Consider the following 20,518-nt stretch of genomic DNA (forward strand, 5'->3'; position numbering starts at 1 on the left):
TATGGCCAGCAGCCATATCACCCTGTAGCCCAAGACAGCTTGCCCACTGAAGCTAAGCAGGGTTGAGCCTGGCCAGTACTTGGATGGGAGACCACCTGGGAAAAACCAGGTTGCTGCTGGTAGAGGTGTTAGTGAGACCAGCAGGGGGTGCTCACCCTGTGGTCTCTGTGGGTCCTAACACCCCAGTATAGTGACGGGGACACTATACTGTAAAAAAAAATAAATAAAAAAAAGCACCGTCCTTCGGATGAGACGTTAAACCGAGGTCCTGACTCTCTGTGGTCATTAAAAAATCCCAGGATGTCTTTCGAAAACGAGTAGGGGTGTGCCCCGGCATCCTGGCCAAACTTGCCCGCTGGCCTACTAATCATCCCCTCATATTAATTGGCTATATCACTCTATCTCCTCTCCACTAATATGCTGGTGTGTGGTGGGCGTTCTGGCGCAATATGGCTGCCATCGCATCATCCAGGTGGATGCTGCACATTGGTGGTGGTTGAGGAGAATCCCCCCTTTCATATGTAAAGCGCTTTGAGTGCTGCAGAAAAGCGCTATATAAATGTAACGAATTATTATTATTATTACATGTATACTGAGATACTTTGGTTGTAAAGAGTAATATTTTTAGTGGAATCCAGTTCTGCCAAATTTTTTCCAATCTTTCTTATCAAGAAGCCATTTCCACCAACTAAACGCTATGTTGTTGTTGTTGTTGTTGTTGTTGTTTAGCACCAGTCTGTACATTAACAAGTCATAGAGGTATTTTTTCTTCAATCTAATGTTTCCTGAATTACCTGAAGATTATTTGCCTGTATGTGACTTGATATGCTGATTAGATAATTTAATATGCAAAGTGCATGTATTTATATATGCATGTATGCACATGTACTGTAGTTATTTATAAATGTATGTGTTACAAAAAATGGTTTATGCTGCAATTAGGTGATAATTGCTGAAGTAGGGAAATTATTCACTTATTTATTTATGTTTGTATTGTTTATATTTATTTTAAAAATAACTTCATACACTAGTTAATTAATTAAATTCCGTGACATCAAAATTGCAAACCTCACATGCCTCCCATCATTGCACATAGGGCATAAACAAACTGTGTTAATGATCAGCTGCCTTATCACTATGGGCGTGCTGAAGAAATCAGCTTTTCAATGCTGAACCTGTTCGTCTCTCACTTGCGTGTTTATAATTTTATCATGCAGAGTGAAGCCACTCTCTCGGTTTCTCCTCGCTGTGCATTCACACCGATGAAGCGCGGCGGTTTTGGGTCTCGTTCAATTTAATGCCATTCTTTTCTAAAGGAGTCAGCGCTCGCCAGAACGACACACACGAACAAGGATGATGACGGTGAGAATGTCTCTTATGCTCGTCCGCCTTTGAGCTAAGGCCGCCGGGGCGGCTTTTTTCTAACGCATTTTTACTGCTCTGTGAGCGCAATGATGTATGCATGGACTGTCAGTCGGTCTCTTTGGGGATAATATACCCTCGTGCGTTCCACCGTGACCTTGGAGATGTCTTCTTAATGTTTCTGCCGAGTTCATAATAACGACGTCGTTCCTTTCCTTTTGCTAGACGTTTACCACAAGAGCTTCATCGCAAGAAAAATGTGAAGGGCGCTGGTACATCTATGATGCACCCATTTGGGCCGTTGCTTGGTGTTTTGTCGCTAATGTCGTTTGATCAAAGCATTACAAATGTGTTTATAATATATTGTTTCTGTTTTCCCGTACTTGCTCTCGTGTCGCGGGCATGTGCGCTTTAATTACTTCTGTGATTATATCGTTTCCACTTACTGCAAATAAACAACGTTTTAACGTTTATGCTATTGTGTAAAATCAGACCAGAGCTGTAAATAGACTGGGAAATTAATTTTAAGCAGATGCTCTAGAAAACATTTGCAGTATTTGCCAAATACGCGGATAATATTTTTTTAGACATCAGTTTTGTCAGAGGAGGTTGTTTGACTATTCAGAATCATGTAAAAATGGTTTAAAGGTTTAAGTGCAAAAAGAAAAAATCCACAAAATTACATTCAGAAGATACTATCAATTTCCAAAACGTTTCATATATATTTTTGAATATTGCATTTGTATAGTTAACAGAACATATTTAAATAACCTGTTACAGACAGATCAGACTTGTGATCCATAGGTTTTATAAATAAGATGTTAAGCCTTTTCCTCAACATTAATAGCAATTTGTTGAAAAGACATTATGGTATCCAATAGAATGAGTGCTAACTACAACATATGCAACATATTTGGGAAAACTATGGTATTACATTTAATCTTGTGGTGACATTTAAACATTAAGGAATTTTTGAATGTCAAATATTTATTTAACTTGGACAAACACAAGAAAATGTTATAACCCTGGTGAAGCAATGTATGATCCACAGGGAGGAGGATTTTTTTTGTTTTAAATGTAGTGTTTTACTAAAGCTGTGCTTAGAGTATGTTGTGTTGCAAAGTACATAGGCTGCTAAATAAAACAAATGTCTTTTTATTCAGGAAAAACGATGAATGCATCATAAATGTCTGAATCTGGAAACTAATACATACTTTTCTGAACATTTCTATATATCAACTATCAACATGCTACGATATTAAATTCTGTTTTTTCTTGTAATATAAAACCTTTATACAGTCAATCAAAAATAAAAGTATGATTTGTGTATAAAAGTTTAATTTACATGGTCTTATAAATATATAAATGGTAACACAAACTTAGGCATGGATTGCCCTGCTTATACAATAGATAAATGCCATCACTGACAAGTTAAATATGTGATTAATCTTTGCAGTGCAAAACTGACTGATTAAACATTTTGCTTTAGATTGTTTTTTTAATATAAGGATCTAGAATTATTTCTGTTGTAAACCATACACAGAAATAAAGTACTGCTATAAAAATGACATTTAAATTTGTTTTAATAAATAATTATCAGAATTACACAGAGTGGATATGTATTAATATCAGTCATCTCCAGTTTATAAGATTCATTTGGTGTTTTTGCCAGGATATCAGAGTTTGTTTTATTTACCATATAAGTTACATGACACTCAAAAATCAGCCATTTATTCTAGTAAAGCTATAAGGAAATGTTTCCAGCAGCTGCCTCACTCTTTAATTCAATGTATGTATATATATATGTATGTATTGGTGAATGTATTTTAACATTGTTACAGTTGTTTCTAAAGCAGCATATTAGTTTGGCGTGACAGTAAAACTGACGTGAACTACCTGTATTTTACACAGTGGTTTTCAGCATAATGGGGAGGAGTTGCATGCACGCACACACACACACACACACACACACACACACACACACACACACACACACACACAAACATACATATATATATATATATATATATATATATATATATATATATATATATATATATATATATATATACAGTGCCCTCCACAATTATTGGCACCCCTGTTTAAGATGTGGTCGTGGACTTCTAAAAATTCTCCTTTTTTTTAAAACAACATAGAACCCAAATGCAAAAAAAAGAGAAAAATCCAACCTTTCATTTAAGTACATAACTTTGGTGGTAAAAAATTATACATTTAGAAAAAAAAAAACTTGAAATCATGTGTCCCACAATTATTGGCACCTAACAATTCCTCTGAAAATTTAATTGTTTTTTTTTTATATATTTTTCTGTAGTTGCTAAGGTTGGTCAGGGTATCTAGGGACTTTTAATTAGTAATTCATGATTTCCTGTTTCCTGGGGTATAAATATGACGTGACACAGAGGCCTAATTCTCTTACCCATTTGTCAACATGGCAAAGACAAGAGAACACACCATTCAAGTAAGGCAGATGTGTGTCGACCTTCATAAGTCAGGCAATGGCTACAAGAAAATAGCCACTCGCCTTAACTTGCCGGTATCTACAGTCAGAGGAATCATTAAGAAGTTTAAAACAACTGGAACAGTGACAAACAAGGCTGGAAGAGGTCCCAAGTTTATCTTGCCACAACGCACAGTGAGGAGGATGGTAAGAGAAGTAAAAAAATTTCCCAAGCTCACCGTCACAGAATTGCATCAAAGAGTGGCATCTTGGGGTCACAGAGTCTCCAAAACAACCATCAGACGCTCTCTACATGCCAACAAGCTGTTTGGGAGGCATGCAAGGAAAAAGCCTTTTCTCACTAACACTCACAAACGTAAACGTCTGGAGTTTGCTAAGCGGTACTGGGACTTCAACTGGGATCGTGTGCTTTGGTCAGATGAGACTAAGATTGAGCTTTTTGGCAACAAACACTCTAAGTGGGTCTGGCGTAAAACAAAAGATGAGTATGCCGAAAAGCACCTCATGCCCACCGTGAAGTATGGTGGAGGATCTGTGATGCTGTGGGCCTGTTTCTCTTCCAAAGGCCCTGGGAACCTTGTTAGGGTGCATGGCATTATGAACGCTTTGAAGTACCAGGATATTTTAAATAAAAACCTGATGGCCTCTGCCAGAAAGCTGAAGATGGGTCGTCATTGGGTCTTTCAGCAGGATAATGATCCAAAACATGTGGCAAAATCTACACAAAAGTGGTTCAGCAGTCACAAACTCAAGGTCCTCCCATGGCCATCTCAGTCCCCAGACCTCAACCCAATCGAAAACCTGTGGGGCGAGCTAAAGAGAAGAGTGCATAAGAGAGGACCCAGGACACTAGATGATCTAGAAAGATTGTGCAAAGAAGAATGGTCAAAATCCTCTCTCTGTGTTCTCCAATCTTGTGAAATGTTATAGGAGGAGATTAAGTGCTGTCTTGTTGGCAAAAGGAGGTTGTACAAAGTATTAACATCAGGGTGCCAATAATTGTGGCACACATGATTTCAAGTTTTTTTTTTTCTAAATGTGTGATTTTTTACCACCAAAGTAATGTACTTAAATAAAGGTTGGATTTTCTCTTTTTGCATTTGGGTTCTATGTTGTTTTAAAAAAAAGGAGAAATTTTTTGAAGTCCACGACCACATCTTAAACAGGGGTGCCAATAATTGTGGAGGTCACTGTATATGTATATATATATATATATATATATATATATATATATATATATATATATATATATATATATACACAGGAAAATAAGTATTTGAACACCCTGCTATTTTGCAAGTTCTCCCACTTAGAAATCATTGGGTCTGAAATTGTCATCGTAGGTGCATGTCCACTGTGAGAGACATAATCTAAAAAAAAAAAAATCCAGAAATCACAATATATGATTTTTAAACTATTTATTTGTATGATACAGCTGCAAATAAGTATTTGAACACCTGAGAAGTGGGGTGGGGGTGGTAGCATCATGCTTTGGGGGTGGTTTTCTGCACATGGGACAGGGCGACTTCACTGTATTAAGGAGAGGATGACCAGGGCCATGTATTGCGAGATTTTGGGGAACAACCTCCTTCCCTCAGAGCATTGAAGATAGGTCGAGCCTGGGTCTTCCAACATGACAATGACCCGAAGCACACAGCCAGGATAACCAAGGAGTGGCTCTGTAAGAAGCATATCGAGGTTCTGGCATGGCCTAGCCAGTCTCCAGACCTAAACCCAATAGAGAATCTTTGGAGGGAGCTCAAACTCCGTGTTTCTCAGCGACAGGCCATAAACCTGACTGATCTAGAGAAGATCTGTGTGGAGGAGTGGGCCAAAATCCCTCCTGCAGTGTGTGCAAACCTACAGGAAAAACTACAGGAAACGTTTGACCTCTGTAATTGCAAACAAAGGCTACTGTACCAAATATTAACATTGACTTTCTCAGGTGTTAAAATACTTATTTGCAGCTGTATCATACAAATAAATAGTTAAAAAATCATACATTGTGATTTCTGGATTTTTTTCTGGATTTTTTTTTGGACATGCACCTACGATGACAATTTCAGACCCCTCCATGATTTCTAAGTGGGAGAACTTGCAAAGTAGCAGGGTGTTCAAATACTTATTTTCCTCACTGTATGTATATATATATATATATATATATAATATATATATATATATACATACATACATACATACAGTGAGGAAAATAAGTATTTGAGATACATATATATATATATATATATATATATATATATATATATATATATATATATATATATAATATATATATATATATGTGTGTGTGTGTGTGTGTGTGTGTGTGTGTGTGTGTGTGTGTGTGTGTGTGTGCCTCATCCCTTTATGCTGAAAACCACTGCGTAAAATACAAGTAGTTTATACAATCAATTAAATGAGTGAGGCAGCTGCTGGAAATGTTTCCTTATAGCTTTACTAGACTAAATGGCTGATTTTTGAGTGTCATGTAACTTATATATATAAAACAGTGACTCACAAAAATAGTGCACCCCTCTTGTTTCAGCAATGATTTTAGTTTCTCTTCTCAAAGGACAATACTATGGAAATGAAAAATATATATTTTAGAGTAGTCAATGTGAAGCTTACATTGCAGAACAGATTACCCGTCCTCTGAAAAAGACTCAACATACAGCCATTATGAACACCCTAAGGTAACATGTCAAAACTGTCCAAAGTGTCAATATTTTGTGTAAGCACCATTGTTATCTAGTACAGCCTTAATCCTCCTGGGCATGGAATTCATCAGAGCTGAACAGGTTGTTGCCTCTTCGTGACATTGTTGGCCACTCTATCACCTTTACCTTCAGCTTCTTCAGCAAGGCAGTTGTCATTCTGGTGGTGTGTTTGGGGTTGTTTTTATGTTGGATAACTGCCATTCGGCCCAGTTTCTAAAAGGAGGTGGTCATGTTCTGCTTTAGAATGTCACAGTGCATGTTGGAATTCAAGTTTCCATTTAGTAAACCGTAGCTCCCCAGTACCAGCAGTACTCATGCAGCCCCAGACCATGATGCTACCACCACCATCATTTATCATTTTATAAAGATTATCTTATCTTTATCTTAGACCTGGTTCTAGTAATTTATACTCTTAGACAGGTTGTCTTCCCTAGTAATCAACCCTAGTAATTTGAAGACAAGTAGCTCTACATACTTGGAACAAGGAATAAAAAAAAGGGTGCAATAAATTTACATTATGTTTTTATACATCTTTAAATAACTACACTATTTGGACACAAGTATTAGAATACCTGACATTTCCAGCCATTTCTTGTTCTTCTCCAGACTGTTACCACAAAGTTGGTACAGAACTAGGAGGCCCAGATCAGCAAGAAAATTACTCCAACTAATGCATAAAACGACGTTTGCATGAGTTGGCGTGAAAGGTCTTAAGCAGTCTGCTGTAGGGCTTTCTACTCAACCCTATTGAACACTTAACTTAACTAAATGCATCCCAACTGCATTGAATTAATTTTATACTTGAGGGGTCCTTGCTTACAAAAAGGTTTGTTCATTTCATATTCATCAAACTTTTCTGTGACCTTTATGGATGTGGGCATTGCCATGCTAGAAATGACCATTCTTATCAAGATTGAAATGTTTATTCATGCAGTGCAGTAACACCTTTATGGTCTCTCTTTTGGTTTACAGTCAGTTCAGTGTTTGTGTGTATGTTCTTTCATGTCAGCTTGGGTTTCCTTTATTTTTTTCTGGTTTTCTACCACCTCAAAAAAAATATAAGCATTTAAAAGTGTGATATGTGTTTGTTGTCATCTCTCTCGCATGTACTTGTCAAACATATGGTAGCTCAGTGGTTAAGGCATTGGGCTTTGGATTAGAAGATCACAGGTTCAAATCCCACCACCACCAAGCTGCCACTGCTGGGCCCTTGAGCAAAGCCCTAAAACCATCCCCTGCTCAGTTGTAAGTCGCTCTGGATAAGGGCGTCTGCCAAATGCCGCAAATGTAAATGTAAACATATGCTAAATCATAAGTGCCTGGTTTTTGTACCACTGAACTAAGATTTGTGTTTATAAAGCTGTTATTTACTACATTTTTACTATAATATATTTTTCTGTCTATTTGGATGGATTATTTTTACCTGAAGAATGGTTCAGGTTGATAGAATTTTAATTTTGTAGCAATTTTAACAATGAGCCCGGTCCCATAGCAGCTTTAAAGAATTTAGTAGATTGCAAAAGGTAAATTTTTGTGTCATACATTGGGTCCCTATACATTATAATCTCTAACGAACAATCCATTTGCGAAAACAATCCATTTGCAGGGAATAATTCCCAGAGATATGAAGTAAAAAACTTGAGAGAAACATGACTTGAAAGCTACTTGGCTATCTACTGATTGTTTAGGTTATCTAATGATGGACACTTGAATTCAAAACTGTTTAACTGTCACTTTAAGCTATTGTAAGAACTGTTCCATATCCATAGTGACCGAGACGGTGTGGCTCATGTGATCAATGTGGGACAGAAGATAACACAGACAGGGGAGAGGGAGAGGGAGGTCTGGGATATTAAGATGGCCTGCCACTCCACTGTCAACAAACCTTAGTAAACACATGAGCACATGATGACAGCATCCAAACATCTTGCTTTATCTCACACTCTATAACCATGACCCCTCCATATCTGCTCCTTTACCTAAGAAAAAACTATTCACAAAGGCTAAACAAATATGTTTTCCACCTAGAATTTAACACTGAGACTGTGTCTGAGTCCCGATCCTAAATTGGAAGGTTGCTCTATGACTTGGGGCTTTGTAAGAGAAAGCTCTGTCCTTTGCTGTAGTCTTCACTATTCACAGTTACAACAAATAGCTTGCACCTTTTGATTGAAATAGGCATGGTGGATTGTAATAGACCAAAAGATTGCTCAGGTACTGTGGTGCAATTTATATGTCAGTAGTAGTTTTATACATTAAAAGCAAGATATGATTTAGGAGTCAGTGTAGAGTGGATAATGATTGCCGATACCCTGTAAATTACACCAATGCATGAACATCATGGTTATTGAATGTGTCCTTTTGAGCACAATCTCATCCTATTCAACGATATAAATCAATTTAGTCACGGTTCCTATTGAACATTTATTTGGCCATATCAGATGTCCTGCTTTTTTTGCCAAATAATGTACCAGCTTTTAAAAACACTTATTTAAACCTTAATCTAAAACCAGTTTTAGTTAGACATGCTTGGTTTTATATATCATAGGGCATGTTTATTTGAATCATGTAGGTTAGCTTTCTGGGAGAATCTGTACTTTTTGTACTTTGTGTATTTTGCTAATTTATTCTCTCTTTTCATTTAACCTGTCAGATATTTGTATATGGAACATAGAGGTAGCAAAATTCAATTTAATATGTAATATGCAAAATGGCAATGTATTTCTGTATTTGAATTGACATTTTCAATGACCATATTTACTAAGTTTAGCATTTCCAACAGTATTTTTAATATGTAAATTAAATCAATTTAAATTAACACTTTATAGGTTGCAAAATTAAAATTAAAATTGTATTACACAAATTGATTTGATATGTGTAACATGTCCAATCAGAAATGCTAGCAAAATTATAATTTAAATGTTATTTCACTTAAACACACTTAAAAACACGCAGGGTTAGGACACTTTGGACTGCATTTACATCATAACACCATGTGATATTTGTAGCACAATTCAGTGTGTATTTTAAAATAGCAAAATGGTGATTTAAATGTAATTTCTATTGCATATGCTGCATTGACAATTAAGACGTTTGAAAAATGCATTTTCATTTAATACCCAGCAACAAATGTATTTAAGTGTATTTGAAAATGTATTCAGAGCTGACCATGTCCACCCTCCATCATGGCGCAGTCCGTTCCACAGCATATATATATGTATATGCTGGCATCATATGTTGCATATGATGCCAGCAAGATTTGCAAGGTAAACTCAGGAGATTGCTCCATCTTTGTCATCTCATTGCTTGAATATCTAGGTCAGTGGTTTTTGCACTGGCAAACTTGAATGGTGGTTCATATTTTCTGTATGACTTTTTTTTTTAACGATTTTTGTGAAGCTTTTTTTTAAGCTATTCTTGTGATTTGAATGTTGTTGTGTACTGAAAGAGTTTCAACAACCTGTCCCCTTATGAATACAGTGTATAACAATGCTTGCATTCATGACATTAGTTTGAAACCATTTAAGACACAGCCATAGTTGTAAAAGTGTCAATTTTAAGTATTTTGAGATCCTATTTACAAGTGATGGGGACTGAGATTGCATGAAAAAGTGCAACATTTTCAGAAGAAGCTCTTTTTTTCTTTATTCCTTTCCTCAGCAATGGTCATGTAGTGTGTTTAGAATAAGAAGACGGTCGAAGTATAGGATCCTAACAGAAATTAAATTAAAAAGGTGGTGCTTCCTCACTGTGATACGATGAGAAGCTCAGCAATTCAGGAGAGACTTGGAGTAGAGCCACTACTTCTCTGAATTTAGAGTAAAGGCTATAGTACAAACATTATTTAATTAAAAAAGCAGCAGTATTCTCAGATAACACACTCAGAGGCATATCTTATCAGCCAATCATGTAGCAGCAGCACAGTGCATCATTCAGATACCAGTCAAGAGCTTCAGTTAAAGTTCGCAACAAATTTTACAATGAAGAAAAAGTGTTTTCTCTGCGACTGATCATGGTATGGATTCTGGTACCAGATACGCTGGTTTGAGTAACGAAACTAATCTATAACAGTGTGTCTAAACTTCAGAAAATAGCAGAGACAGTCAATATCACAACACTAAGCAAAGTGCTTCTTTACCTGGCAAGGTGCATATAATATTGAAAGTTTACTACAAGATGACTACTTCAAGATAAATAATTTCACATCTTCAACAGGCTTTAAGCATGCTTTGTTCACTACTTAGTACCAAAGTGTACTCAAAATCTTTTTTTAGATGTATAAAATAATTTTATAGGAAATCTTAATGTCACTTGTGATTATGAAACAAACACACTAATGTGTTAGTACATGAGTATTGCAATGAGTATTTGAATTGTTTCTTTTTAGCTGATCAGTGGAGGGTCCATCATCAGCGCTGAAGCAGTATGGGACCATGTGGCTATGGCTGACCGTGAACTGGCTTTTAAGGCAGGGGATGTCATTAAGGTCCTAGATGCCTCCAACAAGGATTGGTGGTGGGGGCAGATAGATGATGAGGAGGGCTGGTTCCCAGCCAGCTTTGTGAGGGTAAGACTGGCATGTAAGAATCAGTTTATTTCTTGAATGTCACTTATAATTCATACTAATCCTTTTGTTGTGTCCTCTGTGACAGTGATGCAATACAATGTTTCTTTATAAAGAAAAAAATATATTGTTGTACATATGTAGGTGATAAGAGTGAAAGGCTTTCAGTTCCTCAACCATTTTTGAATGCATCAGTTTGCAAAATATATATCTGTATACATATATGCAGTTGGGTCTATAGGTATTTGGACTGTGGGTCAATTTTAGTACTTTTTCCTTTTTACAGCAACACAATGGATATGAAATAAAGCAACCAGGAAAAGATTAGTGTACATGAATTCAAGGATTTTACCAAAAATATTGATTTGCCAGTTTAGGAATTACAGGTTTTTTTAGACAGTGTCCACCAGTAGGTGGAGAAAACTAATTATAAATGTATGGATTGTTTTTAACAAAATATATAATATTTAATCTTATATTTACGAAATGCTATTGAGTTCTTTGTTATTTTTAAAATTGTCACTTAACAAAAGTGCATTTAGCAGGTGCCTTTAAACAGAGGCTCTGTGATGAGATACAGTCTTAGTTAAAAGTTGGATCCCTCTGTGTAATGCATGTTGCAGCTGTATCAAATTGCATTTTGTGCCATATTTGTCCTAATATACATTTTTACTTTATCTTTGCAAAGAGATCAAAACTTTTTAATTGACAGTACAGTATTTTCCACCATTAATCATAACCCAGACTCACAGTACTAGTAAGCTGATGAAAAGTTAAGTTTTGCTTTGAAAGACAAAAACAAAAGGTGAAGACTGAAGAGGCTCCCAATTCAATTTCATTTCACTTACCCATTTTTATTCTTAGAACAAAATGTATTTTTGTCATTCTTTCCCCAAGGTTGAACCTCACCTTCCTCAACCCCAAACAAAACAGGTTTTCTATATCAACCCAATAGCCACTCGAAGGTTCCAAATCACAACAGCCAAGGTGCGTTTTTATCAAATTTCCTCAAGTGCCAAGAGTTTGTCAAACACATCATGAGCATCAAACCAAGCCAGATTAGTATCATGCTTTTTAGTGTGCATCATAAGAAAGCTTGTAGGCTCTATTTCAAATAGACTTCACTATTGTTAAACATTTGTAATGTGCCTATTTTGGATGCATCATTTTATATAAGAATGACTTGGAGGCTTTTTCTTTAGTGTTTGTTTGCATTTCCATTTCATTTGTGTGTTTGCATTGTATCTTTGGAATTTGTGGTGCTTTTAGCCAATTCTGAGCTCTATGTTTAGTGGATGTTTTCTTCTTTTACTGAAACAAGTCGGAATGACTTGGTTAAAACAAAGTTTCAGCAGTTACTGCTGTGTGTGATTGCTAAATTTCCAAATTCATAAGAAAATACTATATCTTACCCAAATTTTTCAGGTGTTCAAAAATATTGGAACATGTTACTAACAGTTATTTCTTGTTAGCCAGGGAAACAATAGCAGTTAACAGCAGAAACATTGTGAGACAGTAAAAAAAAAAATTGAAAACAATTATTTGATACATAAACAAGCTCCAGAGGGCAGGCATCAATGTATCATAATGCGACACTGTGAAGAAGACTTCAGGAGCAGAGTAGGCTATATTACAATATGCAAATCATTAGTCACAGAAAGAATCACAGGTCCCATTGGAATTCACAAAGAAATACAGATACAAGCCACAACAGTTCTGGAATTAAGATTGCCTCTACCGAGTGATAGAAAACTGCATCTAAATCTCCATAGGATCCAAAATATGCAATTTAATCAGTCTGCAATGGTCTCAATATTATTTTGTTGACAAAACAGCCCATGATGGTAGTAGCAGAATAAATTCAGAAGCATTCTGTCTGCCGATTTACAAAGAAATTAATCTAATTAGGAGGAGCAGCAATACAATAACACAAAACACACTGGCAATACAAGTAAGGAACTTAACAAGTAAAAAGTGTAACGTTAGGGCTGTTTTAGATCTGTTTACCAACTGAGAATTCCTTTCCTGTCTTGAAGAAGGCTGAAAGTATAAACCCCTCAACCAACAACAGCAACATTTTATTGATATACAGTAATTGGGTCACTACAAGGAACAGATAGCTAACAAATGAGATTTATTGTAATTTACTTTATTTTCTTACACTTTGCTTACTTAAAGATTTGGTGGTCTGTTAACAATGGTGGTATGGTCTAAGCTGTTTAACAGATGCAAATGTCAGTTAATATGTGCAAGGACATGTATTTTTCTATGAAAAGTTTTTGTTTAATTCTGAAAACTATTAATTGGATAGTGTTTTCGTGCATCTCCTCCTGACCTAAGGCCAATGGCTATGAGGAGGATTTCACTTGCAGAAGCTGCCCCGGAGGATTGTCAGGGGCCTGATACTGTCCCTGAGTAAATTATAGGATTATCTTAGTGTTGAAACACAAGAAAATGAAAGCTGAAGTCATATTCATTCATATTCATCTATTGATCTTAAACCCAAATCATATTCATTCATATTTATCTACTGATCTCAAACCACTTTGTCATAATGCTGCATTCACAATTATTAGGCAAGTCACTATGAATTATTATGGGTCTCCAAACACCAGGCCGTGGATCAGTACCAGGCTGTGGATCATTTGGTATTGGGCCACACAGGAAGAATAAAAACAATTGAACAATGTTTTGGTTTCATTACCATTTTATTGACTTTTGTGGTCTGCAGAGTGTTTTATTATTCATTTTCATTATGCATAATTCTAAAAATAAGGAATTCATATATGTATATAGTAATATAATATGCACATTATTGCACGTGACAGTATACAAACCGCAACCAACCACCTTTCCGGATTCCTGCTGACCAAGGTACTGCCTCAACATTTCAGCCGGTCTGGACTTTGACTGAACCATTGCAACACCTTGATTCTGTTCTTATTTAGTCATTCTGGTGTAGATTTGCTGGTGTGCATGGTATCATTGTAATGTTGCATAACCTGTCTGACAGACGACCTCACATTTAACTTTAGAATACCTTGTTATACAGAGGAGTTATACACAGCCAACTTAATGACTGCAAATTGTACTTGTCCAGTGATTGAAAAACAAGCCCAGTAATGGGCCCTCTGCTGGCCTAAACACTATCAAAATTACTGACTTAGGTTTTAATATACAGTTGAACCCACTTATTTCGACCTCGGTTAACTCACCAACCCTATTAAGTCGACGTTTTTTAAGTGAAACCACCAAATTCTCGCTTTGTCTTAGCAAATTTTTAATCAGTTATGTCGATTTTTTTATGTCGCTGAACCCTAATATCTCGAGCACAAAGGGGGGCAAATTTGCCACTTAACGTCGGTTATGTCAGGAATCCCCCTGCCATGCCCCCTTCGGTGGCGGCATTCCCCGAAGCACCCTGCTTCTTCTCCCGTGCGGGCGAGCTTGTCGCAGTCATGCTGATCACACACACCTGACTCTCATTCACTCACTCATCCCATCTCCTAGTTAAGCCCCTCACCTCCACACACTCGCGGTCCGTTATTGTTTGTGCATGATCGTATGTGTTGGTTCATGTCGGTCTGTGTAATCGCGTATACGTATCTCGCTACGTACCCTTCTTCTCGGACTCCGCATTCTCTCAATGGCACCCCGGATTACCCCGATCCTGCTGTTTTCCATGTTCACGCTGTCTGCACCACGTTTATCCGTTGCTGCCCAGCGCTGCACTTTCCATAGCGGGGATCCGTGGATTCTCTACACGAACTGTCTCTGCTTTCACATAACTTCGTGGACCTCGCTCCTGGAGCGCACCACTGCATATTACTGCTTCGCTACAAGTATTGGTGGATTATTTCCTAAGTATTCTCAATAAACTTTGTTTGCGTTTACTTCGGCTTCCGCCTCCTTATCCGCATTACAGTTTATCTCGATCCGCATGACCAATCAATCAAATCGCGGCACCGCTGTTGTGTAAAAAAACCTCCAAAAACACGTGCATGCACATTCTCATTTAATAACGCACATCATGTACATAAAGAAATTTCAAGCATGTTAATATATTGCCGCCATATTTGTTTTTGTTTATCTCGATCGTCGGTTATCTCAACGCTTTTTGGCGTTCCCTAGGCCGGGACATACCCGGGTTCCACTGTATTTGTTTTATAAATATATATTAAATTATTCCCAGTAGTACAATCTCTTCATTTAATAGCTTTTTTCTTTCGCCGCTTCCAGTAGTTTATGTTAGAATTTCTATCCAATCATATTTTAGGCTTCATGTGTTGCCAGGGTCAAAGAGATTTACCATAAGGCAATAAATCTGCTTTAACATTTAATTTTAACTGGTCTAAAATTCTTTAACCAATCAGATTTTGAGTCAACACCGGGGCCATCTAACAGGCATACAATAAGGTCGGCCTTTTTTAAGGCTTTTGATTGGATTGTCAGAGAGTGTACTAGTCAGAGCTAGTAAACTGCATCTGTAGCAAACTTGCCAAGCTAATACAGTGGAACCTCGGGTTACAAATTTAATTCGTTACGGTACTTTATTCGTAACCTGAAAAGTTTGTATCCCGATACAAATTTCCCCATAATAATGAACAGAAACTTCGGTAATTCGTTCTGGACAACCAAAAATATTACTTAAATAAAAATAAAGCCAATATTCACTAATATTATTTACTTTTAACATGTTATATTAAAATCATACCACATAAAAACATACAAAAGAGGAAAAGATCTTTACCGGTACTTTCCTTTGAGAAGACTCGCTGCAGGAGACGACGTCAGAGAAGGGGAGGAGGGAGAGTTATTGTTTGAAGGAGAATCTTATTATATTATATTATTTATATATTATTATATATTATATTATAGAATATTAAAGACAGTGTTATTAACACGACGCTGAGACAATTGTTGCATTAGAGGAAAATGAGAGCTGTTTCTTTAAGGCTACTATCAGTTGGTATTGAAGTCCAGAGTGAAATTCATTATGGGTATTGTACTTCGGAAAAGACTGTAACCCTGCTAATCTATCTTCATAAAAACAAGTAAAGTGGTTATGCATCGGCTAATGTTGTCCATCTCATCATTCCACGAGCATCAACTAACGAGTTGTTATGCTGCCGCCGGGAAAAGTTCAAGCGGATAAGTAACACGATGCTCTCGCTAGGGACACAGGACGCTAACTGATGTGACGAGCTGCGTGGATAGAGCAAAAACAACCAACTTGCCTGCGATTTTTTGGTGCGTGACGTTCGTATCCCGATATATTGTTCGTAACCATGGGTGATGAACTGCGATTCGTAACCTGAATTATACGTATGCCGGGGCGTTCGTAACCTGAGGTTCCACTGTATATATTTGTGTTAACTTAATAGCTGTTTTTTTTTTATTCCACAATATATGGCAGAGAAATGATTTCGTCACAAATATATTTTCAAGGCCATTTTCAAGATCGACTTTTCAAGAAAAGCACGACATAATGAGGAAAACAGTTCGAAACCCAATACAAGAACCATTTTACTTTTGCATTTTCTTTCCAGTATAATCTGCACAAATTGTTTTTATTTTCTTTATTATATTATCGGTTTCTATAGCTGTGACATCATAACAATTGCATTAAGAAGTGGATTGATTCAGGTAGGATAACAATGAAGGCCTATTTGAGAAATTGCATGACTTTTAAACTGTTTAAAAATAGCATTATAATTCTTCCCAGGATTATAGCAACAACAATTATTTCTCTTAGATACATGCTGATGTTGTTCCTTTTTCACATTGGACGAACCTGAATGCACCAAACAAGTACTGCTAAAATTCAGTGGTCACTGTTGCTGATGATCAATAAACCCATATGGAAATCTGATATCTAGCAATATATGCAAAGCACATATATTGCATACATTTTCATGTTTGGATTTCACAGATATAGAAATATGTCAGATACTTGTGATACATATATTTCAAAATATTACACAAATATATTGTATATATGTAACGTATTTTCCCAAATACACACATATATACATATAGAATACATGTTCATATATGGGTAAAGGATGTTTACCCTTGTATTTTTTCTATACTCTCTCTCTCTCTCACACACACACACACACACACACACACACACACACACATTTGACAGGGAACCACCACGCCCCCCCCTCGACACTCACAGCGCCTCGCCTTCATACTAATCACCTTCACCTGTCTCCAATCTACACCCTCCCTTTTCGCACTCACTCACTCACTGCCCGATCTACGGTTCATTCTGGCGATCATGCCTGGACTACCTGTGTTTCGGAATATACACGTTTTCTGGTACATGCTGCTTCCTAGCTTCAGTTTGTTTCCCAAGGCTAATAAACGTCCTATTCGTATTCTGGTTCCCGACTCTTGATTAAAGCGTGACAAATTTAGTGATTGTCCCAAACTGGCGCCAAAAAAGCAAAAATGTGGAATGATGTAACACCGAAGAGTTTGCTGAAATAGTAAAAATAGATAATAGTTACACTTTTTTTTTTTTTTTATGAAGTTACAACTCAACATGAAAATGCATGTTTCACCTCATGTACACCATTTGTTTTAACATGAAATCAAACCTTTAAATGTAGATAACATATATATACAGTTGCCTAAGTGTATTCGTGCAACATTTTGGCATATTTGCAAAGAATATTTCTAACAAAGTAAAATGCTAGATTCTGCTAAATACAAATCATACACATGTAATTTGCTCAAATATGCATAAAGTCGATCTTACAATGATTCAAGTTACAAATATTTGCTAACAGATTTCTTTTAATGAGAAATTCTATAATCGTTTACATTTAAAGAACATTCATGTTTGTTTGAGAGATGACACGTGTACATCGAGATGACGAAGCTGGTTAAAAAAATAAAAACACTGTAAAATCTGTAAAACATGATGCATGTAGTCAGTAGACAGTACATTTTAAAAAGATAAAAGTTACTCTATATATAATATATATATATATTTAATACAATTTAATAGAAATTATAGAAGAAATAGTTAATTTCGCCCATTATTGCAACGACGGCCAAACTAAGATATTTATTAAATCTATGTAATTTGATTAGGTTGGATTTTGATTCATTACATTTATGTTATAAAAGAGTCATTTGGAATAATAATTGTTATTATTTATAGCATTTGAAATATATCTTATTTGAATTTTTTTTCTATTTAAAAAAGAGCCTGAATAATTTCATTCCCCATATACATTTATGCATTTGGCAGATCTACATCCAACAGCAGAGATGCGCTAAGATAAGCACAAGACTGACCTATTAAATCACTCTCTGAGTTTATCAGTATTAAATAGACCCATGAGGAAATTTAACATTCACATAGTAACTATTCCATAACTCAACATCTCATATATTATGTTGTACTTTAATGTATCATAAATGGTAACTGCTAAGGACCAGATATTTGTATTATGCCCTGCTATGTAAAACCATAGAGTTCCAAGAGGGTATATTTTGATTTTTACATAAATTTAAATTGATTACCTCTTTATATAGAGTGTGCATAATTATAAGGTACTTTCTCTTTATGCATAAAAATGGCCCACAAAATAGATTAAAAACAAAAAATGAGTAAAATGTTGCAAGTGTTGCATGTAATGCACATTTTATAGTTTGCATTACGCTGCATTCCTTTTATAGATAAGGGATGCAGCGTAATGCAGACTAAGGAACGTGCCATAAATTAGCCAAGAAGCACGATTAATGATAAACTAGCCCTTTTTCAGGTTGATGAGACTGAGCATTGAACTCCAAAACTAATGTCACTTTCTAGAAGACTTCTTCAAGCAGTGGTATAGAAAATAGCCAGCAACGTCATATACATCAAGGTTATTAATTGTTCAATAGTAAGGCTAAAGAATAAACAAGCAAGCAAAAAAATCTATTTAAAATTAAGTTTTGTATTAGTTTTACACACATCGTTGCCTATAATTGTACATAGTAATACATTCTAATTATTCTATTTCTAATTATTAGCATGTTAAAAAACTTTTTTCCTCTGTTAAAATCTCTGTGCTGTGCAATAAACATCTTACCATTGTTTTTGTCACAAGTAAATTGTATACAATTTGCCTAATAATTGTACATGTAGTGTTGTGTATAACAAAAACAATATAATTGGGTTTGCCCTTCTACTATTTTCAGATTGGGACTCCATACTCTTTTAAGCATAATGCATTGAGGGGTGTCTTATGCAAAACTAATAAAGTAATACTTTAAGCATAATTTATTCCTCTAGCTGTGGGTGAACCAGGAAGATCGAGCCATAGAAGCAGCTGAGGGCAGCAGTGATGTCCAGAATGGGCACCTGGATGCAGGCAGTGACTGTCTTTGCCTAGGTCAACCTCTCCAGAACAGAGACCAGATGAGGGCTAACGTCATCAACGAGATTATGAGCACAGAACGACACTACATCAAACACCTGAAAGATATATGTGAGGTACAGCTGATCTATCATGTGTTCTCTCTTACTTCAAAATCTAATTAATCAGTTATATTTGCTTTAAAAAGGCATACAAATATTTTTGTTAACTGGATAAGCATGACAAAAAGGTTTGAAAGACAGATGTTATTCCAAATGTAGCTCTGTCAAGGATGCTTTTAGAAATATTTGCATATATGTTTATACATAGATTTATTTTGTTTAGATATATTTGCCAGGGTGAGACATTGTGTTTTGTTGCTGTGCACAGTCTTGCATGTGACATGAACCTGTCTTCTACGACCTCACCTTAGTAGCAGAGTCGGGCTGTTCCTCACCCAGTTGTATCTCACCCAGCTGTTTCTGTTTCAGTTAATGACTGTGTTTTAACCTACATATGCATTTTTGCTCCTCAGCACTTGCATGTTATAATTGATTAATAATACACCTGACTCTGATTGTACAAAATCCAATACTTTGTACAATTCTACAAAGTGTGCAAATGTAAGAATTAAAAGCCAAAAGGTGCACACAGCAAATATTGATTAGATTTTTTAAATGTACTTTCCATTTTGGTAATTGATGAAAATAATTTAACACTCAAATTTTTAAACCATTCTCACTTTAGAGCATTTTTTCACAACTGCCTAGACAACTTTTACATGTGTGTGTATGTATGTATGTATATACAGTATATATAACTTGAAAAGTATTATTGTAACAGTTAAAACTGAACAGATGAAAATGTGTGATTAAGCTGAGATAAATCACAAATTAACTCAAGACAATCATGTGATTAATCACAATTAAATGTTTTAATCGGTTGACAGGCTTAATATATATATATATATATATATGTGTGTGTGTGTGTGTGTGTGTGTGTGTGTGTGTGTGTGTGTGTGTATGTGTGTGTGTGTGTG

At 36.0% G+C, this 20,518-nt stretch overlaps 1 protein-coding gene across 10 annotated transcripts in view; it reads left to right on the forward strand.

The window, feature by feature from the left end:
- arhgef9b (Cdc42 guanine nucleotide exchange factor (GEF) 9b) overlaps nucleotides 1-20,518 on the forward strand; it is a 55,245-nt gene that overhangs the window by 18,334 nt on the left and 16,393 nt on the right. For 7 of the 10 annotated variants that reach the window (XM_046849496.1, XM_046849497.1, XM_046849499.1 and 4 more), the window contains 3 exons: nucleotides 10,943-11,122; nucleotides 12,017-12,106; nucleotides 19,416-19,616. In XM_046849496.1, the coding sequence (XP_046705452.1) occupies nucleotides 10,943-11,122; nucleotides 12,017-12,106; nucleotides 19,416-19,616 (471 nt within the window). Of the gene's footprint in view, nucleotides 1-1,134; nucleotides 1,363-10,942; nucleotides 11,136-12,016; nucleotides 12,107-19,415; nucleotides 19,617-20,518 lie in introns of those variants that run through there. The other 3 variants (XM_046849502.1, XM_046849498.1, XM_046849503.1) reach the window with 3 other exon arrangements.

This window comes from Silurus meridionalis, chromosome 5 (assembly GCF_014805685.1).
Source record: "Silurus meridionalis isolate SWU-2019-XX chromosome 5, ASM1480568v1, whole genome shotgun sequence".
Lineage (NCBI taxonomy): Eukaryota > Metazoa > Chordata > Actinopteri > Siluriformes > Siluridae > Silurus > Silurus meridionalis.